This window comes from Triticum dicoccoides, chromosome 1B (genome assembly GCF_002162155.2).
Source record: "Triticum dicoccoides isolate Atlit2015 ecotype Zavitan chromosome 1B, WEW_v2.0, whole genome shotgun sequence".
In the NCBI taxonomy this organism is placed as follows: domain Eukaryota; kingdom Viridiplantae; phylum Streptophyta; class Magnoliopsida; order Poales; family Poaceae; genus Triticum; species Triticum dicoccoides.
Genome location: NC_041381.1, coordinates 559,449,800 through 559,462,016, shown reverse-complemented (window position 1 = coordinate 559,462,016; position 12,217 = coordinate 559,449,800). Strand labels below are relative to the sequence as shown.

General features: G+C 44.0%; 1 protein-coding gene across 5 annotated transcripts; it reads left to right on the top strand.

Annotated features, from left to right (window-relative positions):
• The first annotated feature begins 772 nt into the window (after positions 1–772).
• Positions 773–7,471, top strand: LOC119348732 (protein DETOXIFICATION 42-like). Of its 5 annotated transcripts, XM_037616715.1 has the most exons (13): positions 773–1,600; positions 1,696–1,817; positions 2,835–3,035; positions 3,116–3,303; positions 3,723–3,858; positions 4,406–4,502; positions 4,634–4,734; positions 5,429–5,592; positions 6,039–6,110; positions 6,175–6,291; positions 6,476–6,571; positions 6,697–6,818; positions 7,228–7,471. In XM_037616715.1, exons 1-13 carry the CDS (start codon positions 1,566–1,568, stop codon positions 7,268–7,270), a joined length of 1,494 nt encoding a protein of 497 aa, XP_037472612.1. In that variant the 5' UTR covers positions 773–1,565; the 3' UTR covers positions 7,271–7,471. The 5 variants fall into 5 exon arrangements, 2 of the variants coding, with proteins under 2 accessions (XP_037472612.1, XP_037472613.1); XR_005169096.1 differs by lacking the exon at positions 7,228–7,471 and having other exon boundaries at positions 6,215–6,291; positions 6,697–6,817; XR_005169094.1 differs by lacking the exon at positions 7,228–7,471 and having other exon boundaries at positions 6,215–6,351; positions 6,697–6,817.
• Positions 7,472–12,217: the final 4,746 nt, after the last annotated feature.

The window sequence follows — 12,217 nt, the reverse complement described above, 5'->3', positions numbered from 1 at the left end:
ACCCGACTGTTTCCTTTATGAGTATCTGCTTGGTTAAATCCGCTCCCAGAGTCTGAGTACTGTACACTCCACTTCGCGGCCCACTCTCAGCCACAGACCGCAGAGCGGTTGTCCGGCGAGCGAGACACAAGCCAAAAAGCAGAGGGAACACGAAAAAGATTGAAGGGGGCTCGGACAAAACCGAGTCGGCACCCTCCACATAAAACTTGCAATGCTAAAAGCAATCATTTGATATATCTGCGTGGACTAACTTTGTCTTTTGTATGATCATTTCCATGAACACCCGCCAATAAACCTCCGCCCAACTTTGCCAAGTTGCCCGGAGGCTTGGGGGCTACTGTCGGAGTAATTGACCACGGATACCCCGAAGACGGCGAGACAATAATTCAAACATCAGGGCTAGCAAAGCCCCTCAGTCCGACTGCCCGGCTGCTCCTACCGGCTCCCCGTCCGACTGCTCTGCTCGGCCGTGTCGGCTGCCAACTGCGCCGACCAGCCGGCTACCGACTGCAGCCCGACCCGATACCGACAAGACACCGACAAGACGGCCGTACCACAACGTCATCTACAGTGTACCGTGTCCCCTGGACATTGGTTTATAAAATGCCCCAGGGGACAAGCATGACATACACCATGCTTAGCCCATGCCACAATATAGCTTGGTTTGTAAGCTATCCAAGGTAGCTTACAACCAACGCTACCACCACCCATGCCTACCACTATATAAGCTAGCCATCCATCCATCCATTGATCCATCCACACACACGTATGAGTACACATACTCATTCGGCCACACATGGCCAGGCACATGTGCCACACTAGCTAGCTAGCTCTCATTGCTACTGATTTCAGATACAGCTTCAGGAGCACCTTGTACTGCCCGATGTAGACCCCACATATATACTCAGACATGCAGGAGTAGGGGTATTATCTCTCCGGAGAGCCCCGAAACTGGGTAAATTAGCGCATGCTACTCGTATATCCGTCCCTGGATATTCCGACAGCAGTCTTGCCGACCATGATAAGCCATTCATTGGCATATGTCACACCCAACCTTCGACATGATGGCTGAGATCGAAAAATGAATTAAATAGATAGGGCCTTCGAGGAGATGGAGTCAGCCGGGTGTTTGATAACTCTTAAAAGCAGCCGTGTGGGGCAGCAGCACACAGAGTAGGTGTGTTGTGTTGTAGGCTATATCAAACGCGTGAGTACTCCAAACGCGTCGGTAGCGAACGAACCCGCGCACGCCCCGTCCCGCATCCTCACCGCCCGGTTCCCGCCCAGCGGCAGGCAGGCGCCAACCGAGCCCGCAGCTTACCGTCCTCTCCGATTCCTTCCCCCCTTCTCCCGCCCCCGCGATTAAAACGCATCCATTCTGCGTTCCACGCACGCACGCACGCACGACACGAACCCAATGCTATTCTAGCCCGCCCAAAAGCCGGGTTGGCGCTGCCGCAGCCCGCACCAAGCTCGGCTCTCCATTCCATGCGCGCGCGCTGCTGCCTGCCACCTGCTTCCGCGAGGAGAGCCTCCTCCTCCACCACCAGCCCGCGGCGGGCGCCATGGACCTGCTCAGCGTCTTCTTCCATGGCGCGACGTGCGTAGGCCGGAGGCGCCCCCGCTTATTACCTGATCTCTCCCGCCTCTCTGTTTTTATTCTATTTCTTTTAATTTGTTGTACACGTACTTCAGGCTCGCGTTCGAGCGGGACGACCTCGGGAGGGAGATCATGGGGATCGCCGTGCCGGGCGCGCTCGCGCTCATGGCCGACCCGCTCGCGTCGCTCGTCGACACCGCCTTCATCGGCCGCATAGGTGTTGCCTGTCTTCTCTTGCTCCCCTTTGCCCCCCTTTCCCCTGCGGCCCACTTCCCCCCATTTCCCACCTGGTTTTAATCTGCTCCAGACATGATTGTCAGATAGAATTTTGCACGTATGGCTAATTAAGCTTTGCTTCCGCCTAGTTTTAGTCTGCTCAAGACATGATTGCAGATACAATTTTGCACGCAAGACTAATTAAGCTCTGCTTTTTTGCATTTCATCTCCTGGAAATGGTAAATACGTACTACACATACATATTCAGGATCGTTCCATCCTTTTTTTCCTTTACTAAAAGTGTGATTTCCATGTAGTTGAGCTTTCTATGCGTTGAAATGTTGTTTATGCCCTTTATACCCTAGCTTATATAGTGTGCGGCTGTAGTTAAAACACTTGAGTGCAACTGAAGAATCAGGCAATGATGTGGTAAGAAGCAGAGGACAAATTATACTTCTCTGCAAGTTGACCCATATGTTAGATCTCAAGTTGAGATCACATAAGTTGACCCATATGTTAGATCTCAAGTTGAGATCACATAAGTTGACCCATATGTTTGATCCCACGTTTAAATCTCTCATCGATGTACTGTAATACGTTATATCAGAGCATTTTGAAAAGCCAAAATTTCGTTTTTACGCTACTGTGGAACAAACAAATAGTTACCTCACTTTTTGGTCTTTTCATGAAAGCTTTGTGCCGGAAGGTGCGTTACATAAAAGTTGTATTGCTTCATTGGTCTTCATCTCAATTTCTTTTTGTTTAATATATGTGGGAATTGAACAACAGGTGCTAACATGATTGCTGCTCAATCTAGCATGAGATTATTTATAACTCCACACAATTAATCATGTTATTTATTACAGTTATGTTACTGTTCTTCTATTTTGGACTTGTAATACATTTTGTTATCAAACTTCTTCTTGCTGCTGTGATGCGCACATATGTTTCCTTAGGTCTTTTTAGCTCATTTGTATAATGGCAATTTGATTGCTCTGATATGTTTCTTGACAAACAGGTCCAGTAGAGATTGCAGCTGTAGGTGTATCTATTGTCGTGTTCAATCAAGTAACAAGAATTGCAGTATTCCCCCTTGTGAGCGTCACAACATCATTTGTTGCAGAGGAAGATGCTACTCCCAGTGACAGAAACAAAGATGAAATAAGTGGCGAGAATGAACACAATGTTAGCGAAATGGATGAACTGATTACTCATGAAGGTGAAACTTTGTGGTTCTTCTTTTAGAAATTTATATGGTCAAGTGATGCATATTTATTTGGTCTTCTAATTTATCACCAGAGAATAATGCCACATACGGCAAATCATCTTTCGAAACTGACTCAAGTGAGATCAATACTGAGCATAAGCGGAAAAAAATTCCATCAGTTTCTACAGCGTTACTACTTGGTGGGGTGCTTGGTCTTGTTGAAACTCTGCTGCTTGTTTCCTGTGCAAAACCTATCTTAGACTTCATGGGTGTGAAAGCGGTAAATGTTCCTTCGCGCCCTTTTTTGCTTTTGATATTGTGAACTACTTTATTTCAGCACAAACGTTAGTTGTGAACATCAGCATTTCCCATGTATTTCAAAAGTAATTGATTTCCCTTCATCAAAAGCTGATAATTGAGGGCTCTTCTGTTATTAAGCTGCTTCTTTTTTTGCCAAAAGTTGTAAGTTAACTTAGCATTGATAGTTGGATATGGGCATATCCCAGATTTACTGAACTAAAATGTAACCAGAGGAAAACAATTGCTCCTGATACTTCATATTTGTATGACATTATTGCTAAAATTCAGTTGGATTTGAAAGAATTCGAGTTTCCATTTGAGTTTTTTCCGGAACTACTTCATCATTTTCTTCTTCTTTTGGATAGGTTTATTTTTTAACTGAAATGCACTTTTCAATAGGACACGGGAATGTTGAATCCTGCATTACAGTACTTAGTACTCAGATCTTTAGGTGCTCCTGCTGTTCTTTTATCTCTGGCAATGCAAGGGGTATTTCGTGGACTTAAAGATACAAGGACGCCTCTATATGCAACTGGTATAGTACTATTTCCTTGCTTGGATAGTATTACCTTTATTCTCTTAACTTTTCTCTCATTTAGGACAATAACATGGTCTTACACATCTTTAACTTTTAAAGTTATATCTGCAGAAACTTATTAAAATTATGATAATCTGGTAGTTTGTGTTTTTAAAATTCTACCGATACAACTTTCATGTGGTAGATCATCTAAATGTCTGTACGTATATTTGTCATTAAAGTTTTAAACGGTTGAATGTACATACTTTAAAACTTACATGTAGAATCGAGGGAGTTAGTGATGATCTGGAGGTGTATAGTTAAACCAAAAATTGAAAAGAAAACTCCGATTATTTTCTTTCGAGAATGAAAACCCCCGATTATTTGAGCAGTCCCGTCCAACATATATCTAGTGATTTTTATATTGATATGTCAACCTTAGTAAAGGTAACACTTTTTTGTCTTTGGAGGTGAAATGTAATGTGGGGTTTGATTAATGTGTAGATTCCGTAGGAAGAATTTCTTTCATACGTAACAGAATTTAACCCATTTTTATGATCACCAGTGGCTGGAGATGCAATCAATATAGTTTTGGATCCAATATTTATGTTTGTGTTTCAGTATGGTGTCAGTGGTGCAGCAGTTGCTCATGTTATATCACAGTACGTAGTGCTATTCTTTCTCTTTGATAGATACCATTGTTCTTTTTCTCATAGGAGGATTCACACTTGATCCCAAATTATGAAATTATTTTGTATGTCTATTGTGATAGTTTGTAGTGGATCTTATGCAGATATTTCATTGCTGCCATACTCCTATGTAGACTACGCCTGCAAGTTGAACTACTGCCACCAAACTTGAAACATCTGCCGATTGGCCGGTTCCTTAAAAACGGTAACACCTACTGAACTTTGTATGAATGTTTAAGTAAATAATTGCAGAAAATTCTTCTATAAAATATTTTTCCATGACATTCTTACTGAACTAGTTTGTTCTGGGCAGTCAATTTGGGCCTAGATAAGATCTTCTAAAACACATTTAGCGTTACTGAGCCATGTTCCACAAAATGAACTATTGCTCCAGTAAAAAAAAGGGGGACCATTTTACCATATGAATTATAATGGTAGATTTGTCTTTGCATGAAATCATTTTACAACCGCCGCCCAATTCAATTGTTGATTATTCTGTCTACATTTGACCTATGTTCATAGACAGCATGTTGTTACCTTTGATACAACCAGAAATCCAGTTCAGTGATCAGTGTGATGCACAGCCTACAGCTTGATGCGAAGTTGTGGACTGATGCTGGCAGACGATGCGTCTTAGCCCTTGTCGAAACTCGAAAGACCCCTCGGACCAGACTGAGGGTGTGCTGTTTTCCACCATTTTTTTCCCCTTTTCTTTTCCTCTCTTCCTTAGTTTATAACCTTTGCTCCTTCCTAATCGCAATGGAAGCAGTGCTACTGCATTTCGTCCAAAAACAAAATCATTCTGGGATAGTGCTCTGTGCTTTTTCAGTGGCTATGCTTAGCATTTTTCTTTGTCTATTATGTAAAGGTGTAAAGGTCTTTACTCTTGCACTCTTCAGGTTCTATGTTACTTGCCAGAGTTATTGCCGCAACATGCTGTGTAACACTATCTGCATCAATGGCTGCACGGCTAGGTTCAACTCAAATGGCTGCATTCCAGATTTGCTTGCAGATCTGGTTGGCATCTTCCCTTCTTGCTGATGGATTGGCTTTTGCTGGACAGGTTAGGGAACACTTTTCTTCTTCTCTTTGATCGATGACAGGTCTTTTTTACTTCTTTCGAAGTCAGGCCTCTTCTTTTCTCCGATCCATGACAAGCCAACTTATTATCCATGTCTTTAATAGAAATTCGTCGCCCTGGTTGTGTGCATCAGTTGATGCAGGGGTGACACCTCCACTTTGAATAAAATATAGTCATTCATTGCCATGACAATTTTTACTAGCTACATCAATTATCTTCTCATATTTTGACAGTACTATATTGTTTACTTTGTGGAAGTTTAGTTACCTGTAAGATGCAATCCACACCTTGAAATATTTGCGTTTCTGGGTGCTCTGTTGTTGACCATAAATCATGAGAGTTTGTTAATAACTTGAGAAGGATATGCTTCAAGTAATGTGTTTCACGCATATTATGTACTATTAGTGTGTGAACAATACTTTTCACAGGCTATAATTGCAAGTGCATTTGCTCGTAAGGACCATTTGAAGGCCAAGGCAACAGCTTCCCGCGTACTGCAGGTATGGTTCCTTTTTTCTATAAATCCTTTTTGTTCACCTTAGTGAAGGACTGTTTATTTTGCAGCTTGGATTGATCTTGGGGCTTCTCCTGGGCCTACTTCTAGGAGTTGGCCTCCATACAGGTTCGAGATTATTTACAGAAGACCAGGGTGTACTGCATCATATCTACGTGGCAATACCGGTACAGTTACAGTATGCCGGGTCCTAAGAGTACTGCAACTCCGAGTTTTGAAATGTTATAGTTACGTTTCCATGATTTTCTTGCAGTTCATACTTGAGAGCATGACAATCTTCTCTTATACCCCTATTTAATTATCTCAAGGCAGTTTCTTAAACTAAGGAGAGTTCTTTTGTTCTATGTACAGTTTGTCGCTCTCACTCAACCGATCAACGCTTTAGCTTTTGTTTTCGACGGTGTCAATTATGGTGCATCTGATTTTGCATATGCTGCTTATTCATTGGTAAGTCAACAGACTTACAGTTTAGTTTATTTGTGCTGTTGCTAAAAAAAAGGTTTATTTGTGCTCTACTAGTTTTCTGACTTTTTTTTTCTTCTGACACGTTCCATTGAATTCTGTATCGTCAGATACTTGTGGCGATTGTCAGCATTGCTTGGATAGTCACCCTCGCCAATTACAGCGGTTTCATTGGAATCTGGATAGCCTTGTCGATCTACATGTGCCTCCGCATGTTTGCAGGGTTATGGAGGTACAGTGAGCAAAGCACTCTGAATTTCGTTCTGTTGAAGTTCATTATCACAACGAGAACATAAACCCTTGTTTGTTCACTCGTCCGCATGTTGCCGTTCTGATGGCCTTGTTTGTTGTTTGACTGTTGAACTCTGTGGCTACCGCCTGTTGGCTTTATTAATTTAAGGCCGGACGCCTTTGGCGTCTTCGTTCCAAAAAAAAAAAGAAAAAAGAACATAAACCCTTATTCACTAATGACTTTAAAAATTGAGCTTGCCGGAATGCACGAGGAGGAGGTATATAACTCTGGACCCCTTCTAAATAAGAAGAAATAATGCCAATTTGCTTGAGTTTCCCGTTTTATCCTTGGCGCGGCTATATTTTCTATATGGGTTATAAGCTTAGGTACTCTTGATATTTTGTTTCAGGATTGGGACTGCACGAGGGCCATGGGCATTCCTTCGCAGCTGAGCATGTATATTCTCGTAGATAGTCTGACTGTAGGTAGAATATTTACACTTGTAAACAACTTTGGAGCAACTGTGTTACTTGTATGCCTCTAGCCTGCCACCATGATCACCAGAGACCAGACTGATCTTTAACAATGCAACCTAGCACAAGAATGGCATATTGTACAAACGAATAAACAAAAAGAGTTGCACTTTTTTTTTCGAACATGCTATCTGCCGTGTACTCAGCCTGCCTGAAATGGACGCATTCTCTCATCAAAATATAAAGATAAGGATCACACTCGTCGGTTACGCAGTTTGCGCTTGTACCAGACGAATGGAAGGGAACTGTAGTCCGGCCCGGCCATCAACCAGAAGAGCCCATCACATGTTAGTCCAGCTGCAAACTATCGTATGCATAGCTGTTTAATTCCTGGAATCTCATACAGAATGGAGCTGTCAGCCGGCACATCCACATGAAGTAGTACCGGTTGCAGTAGAGCTCCTTCACCGCCACGTACGTCGGTGTCATCGAACTGGTTGGCTCGGAATGTGTGAACACAAGGCCGGATGCCACCCAGACCCAGAGCCTAGAGAAGACAGGGCACCCTGGGGAGAGATTGGCATCGAATAGGACACTTTGTGGAGCCTCGGCTGAAAGTGTCAGTATAGCCATTCCCTGGAAACATCGCATGAATGGTGTTCAGATAACGGCTGACTTTGTAGCACAAACAAGACATGGATTTAATCCAGGGCCATAGCTAGGTGAAGCACTGACCAAGGTGAAGACGGTGATGGAGACGACGATTGTCCCGTGTATTCCCCAATACGAATCTACCAAGAATGCGCCGAGCGGACATGTCAGCTAGCAGGTGCCCTGCCAAGAGGAGACCCTGCTCGCCGCCGCGACGTTGCCTCAGTGCTGCATCTTGGTCAGGTAGCTCACAAGACACCAGGTTTGTCCCGACCGATTGACCGCGTAGTACGCCAGAGGCCAGAACACCGCAGAAAATAGATCTTGCCAAAGCCTTTGATAGTATTGATAGCATTGAATGAAATTTCATTAGAAGAGTGCTGCTACCTAAAGTGTTGCACGGTCATGTTGTAGATTTGATATATGAATGCATTTCTTCAGGGTTTTTTGTAACATTAATGGCCAAGTGTTTGGAAGTTTTAGGGGATGTCCAAGCTAAAAAAATCATTATATGAATGCATGATCTTTTTTAGGTTGAGCATGCTACATACATGCTACAAAAGACCAAAACATAAATTTTCTTTTTTTGAAAAAGAGAGCTTCCTCTCCGATTTTCATTAACAGAAATCACAGTGTCTTACACGACCACGACATCAACAACACAAACTACCAACCTGAAAAACAGCAGCATATTCTAACGATGTGCCTCCTAAAATGAACGGAAAGCTGAACACAACTCCCTCGTCAGAGAGGCAAGCCAAGAGGATATGCAACACCCCTGCAGCAACAACCCCTGAGAAATCCCACACGTCGGGTTCTCCAGGGGCTCAAAATAAAAGTAACATCATTCTCCATAACTCCATAAGATACCATGGGTATCAAGACTAGCAAAGCTTAAAGGGAAAGGAAGGGGTAAAGTGGTGAGGTTGCAGCAGCGACTAAGCATATATGGTGGCTAACATACGTAAATAAGAGCGAGAAGAGAAGCAAACGGAACGGTCGTGTAGCTAGCAATGATCAAGAAGTGATCCTGAACTCCTACTTACGTCAAACATAACCCGAAAACCGTGTTCACTTCCCGGACTCCGCCGAAAAGAGACCATCACGGCTACACACACGGTTGATGCGTTTTACTTCGGATCTGGTGTCAAGTTATCTACAACCGGACATTAACAAATTCCCATCTGCCACATAACCGCGGGCACGGCTTTCGAAAGTTTAACCCCTGCAGGGGTGTCCAACTTAGCCCATGATAAGCTCTCGCGATCAACGAAGGATATTCCTTCTCCCAGGAAGACCCGATCAGACTCGGAATCCCGGTTTACAAGACATTTCGATAATGGTAAAACAAGACCAGTAAAGCCGCCCGATGCGCCGACAAATCCCGATAGGAGCTGCACATATCTTGTTCTCAGGGCAACACCGGATGAGACTAGCTACGAGTAAAACCAGACTTCGAGTTTCCCCGAGGTGGCCCCGCAGGCAGCTCGGTTCGGACCAACACTTAGACAAGCATTGGCCCGGGGGGCTAAAATAAAGATGACCCTCGGGTTGGCCGACCCAAGGGAAGGGTATAGGTGGTGGTGAGGCAAATGGTAAAACCAAGGTTGGGCCTTGCTGGAGGAATTTTATTCAAAGCAAACTGTCAAGAGGGTCCCATAAATCACCCAACCGCGTAAGGAACGCAAAATCCGGGAACATAACACTGGTATGATGGAAACTAGGGCGCCAAGAGTGAAACAAAACACCAGGCATAAGGCCGAGTCTTCCACCCTTTACCAAGTATATAGATGCATTAATAATATAAGAGATATTGTGATATCCCAACATAATCCTGTCCACCATAGAACAATCTTCAACTTCACTTGCAACTAACAACGCTATAAGAGGGGCTGAGCAAAAGCGGTAACATAGCCAAGCAATGGTTTGCTAGGAAGGGTGAAAAGGTTAGAGGCTGACATGGCAATTTGGGATGGCTTGATAAACAGGTGATAGGTAGCGCAGCATAGCGATAGAACGGAGCAACTAGCATACCAATGATAGTAGTGAGATCCAGGGTAGCGGTCATCTTGCCTGAAATCCCGCTAGGAAGAAGAATGAGTCTATGAAGAAGATGAAGCCACGAAGACGAACCAAGCGTAGACGAATGAATCCTCACGATCGCAACGAAACGGGAACTATCGAGAAGAAGCACACAACATGGTAAACACACCACACATAGACAAGACATGATGCACAACCAAGCATGAAGCATGACAAGGCTACATGAAGCTACTCATGGCAAGAGATGAAGCAAACAAGAGCAACACATCAAAGCAAGTTTAAATGAGGCCGGAACAACGTATAATAAATCCGGTAAGTCCTCATATGCAAATTTCGAAATTGGTCCAGATCTGAATAAACCTTTTGTTCAAGTTGTTAAACAGCAAGTTAAGATGCACCAAGATGATCTACACGAGATTCTAGTCAAGTTATATATAAAGTTCATTTAGTTCGGAGCTACCGCCTAGAAGATATGAGCAAAACAAGTTAAACATGGCATTGAAGCAAAATGCATTCAAACATCAAGCAAACACCTCAAAACAAGGATGCAACATGATAATATGAAACTACATGCAGAATCAAGCAATTTCATATAAAGCACACTCAAACGGAGCAACGGTTCAACACACACACATGAAACAAGTTATAATAACAATCTGTCCAAAACAACAACTAGGCAGCTTGCAAGCATCAAAATAACATGCTACAGTACCCACAATATGATAACAAAAGGCACGGGCATGATGTACAGGCAAAGCATAACAAAACATGAACACTGAGCTATCTCCAGAAATCACTAGAACATGCTCAAACACACATGGCAAGATTGCAAATAATAGCAGTTTCAGACTTTGCAGAAATAACATCAGGTTGCAATGTTTAGAGCTATCAAACAACATGTTACAGGAACTTATCATGGCAAAAAAAGGCATGGAATGAACCTACTAATTGCATAGAACAAAAGTCCTTTACTGACCATGAGCTAAAAAGGATCAGAAGATATGATGGCACCCATGTAAACATGGCAAGTTATATGACAGATTCATACATGGCAGGAACAACGATAAGTAGGCATGTTGGTGAGCTTGTACAGCTCACCATAGAGCAATACATGGCATGACAAGGCAACCAACAGTAAGAAGACATGTTTATGAAGCTAAGCATGGCAAGAGAAAGTTCATAGGGTGCAAGGATCACTAGCAACACACATGGCAAAACTGAACTTAATGTTGACAGGCTGGCAGCAACATTATTTAGCAACTTGAGAGCAATATTACAACAAGCTACAACAGGCTATAAATGCAACCAGGGACATGGATGGATAGAGCATGACATGTAGAACAAAACATCCTTAGTGAACATCTCCAGATTATGCATAGAATGACCTGTAGCAGCAGGTTTACATAGCATCACAAAATAACAGATTCAGCCTAGCAACACAACAACAACAAGTACCCTACTTAACAAGCTTGATGCACTCACTACAAGACTCACAAAAATACATGGATGCACCTCTGTAAAGATGGTATGATGTGGTTCAAAACACATGTAGAGCTCATGCTCATAGGATGCACACATCAAACGTGGCAGAAATGACAAATGAGCATGTTCTGTTAACAGACAGCAGACAACATTATATATCCCTCTTAAAACAATGATTCAGGCATCAAGATGAGCTCAAACAAACATTACACAATGTAATGAAATGTAGAGCATCTCACAATGAACATTTTGATATATTACACGCATGAAACGGAGCAGTATGCACAAAGATACAGCAGGTCAAAGATGCCTATATGATGTTGAAATTCAGGGACTTGGCAGTTTTCAGAAGAAAAAATGGATCGAGCGCAAAATAGCTAAGTTGTGCACGGGGCGAGGGATAGGGTTGCTCACCCTGGGCTTCGGCCCACGAAGAGGGAGGAGGCAGGCCGGGGCTGGGCTGATGGAGCAGTTGGGCCTGGGGGCCGGCGCGCTGGGCCGACTTGCGGTCCCACGTGGCCGGTGGGAGGCCGTGACCCACGCGGGCGGTGTGGTCGCCGGCAGGAGCGGGACGGGGCGAAGGAGGCAGCGGCGACGGTTTTTGGCAGGTCCGGCGAGGCCGGAGGAGGCCATGGGGTCGGCGGCTCTGGCCGGATCCGGGTGGTTCCGACCCCGGGGAGTCCATTCCCGGCGGCAGCGAGGTCCACCGGCGACGAGACCCCGGGCGGTGTCGGCGGCGGTCCTGCAGCA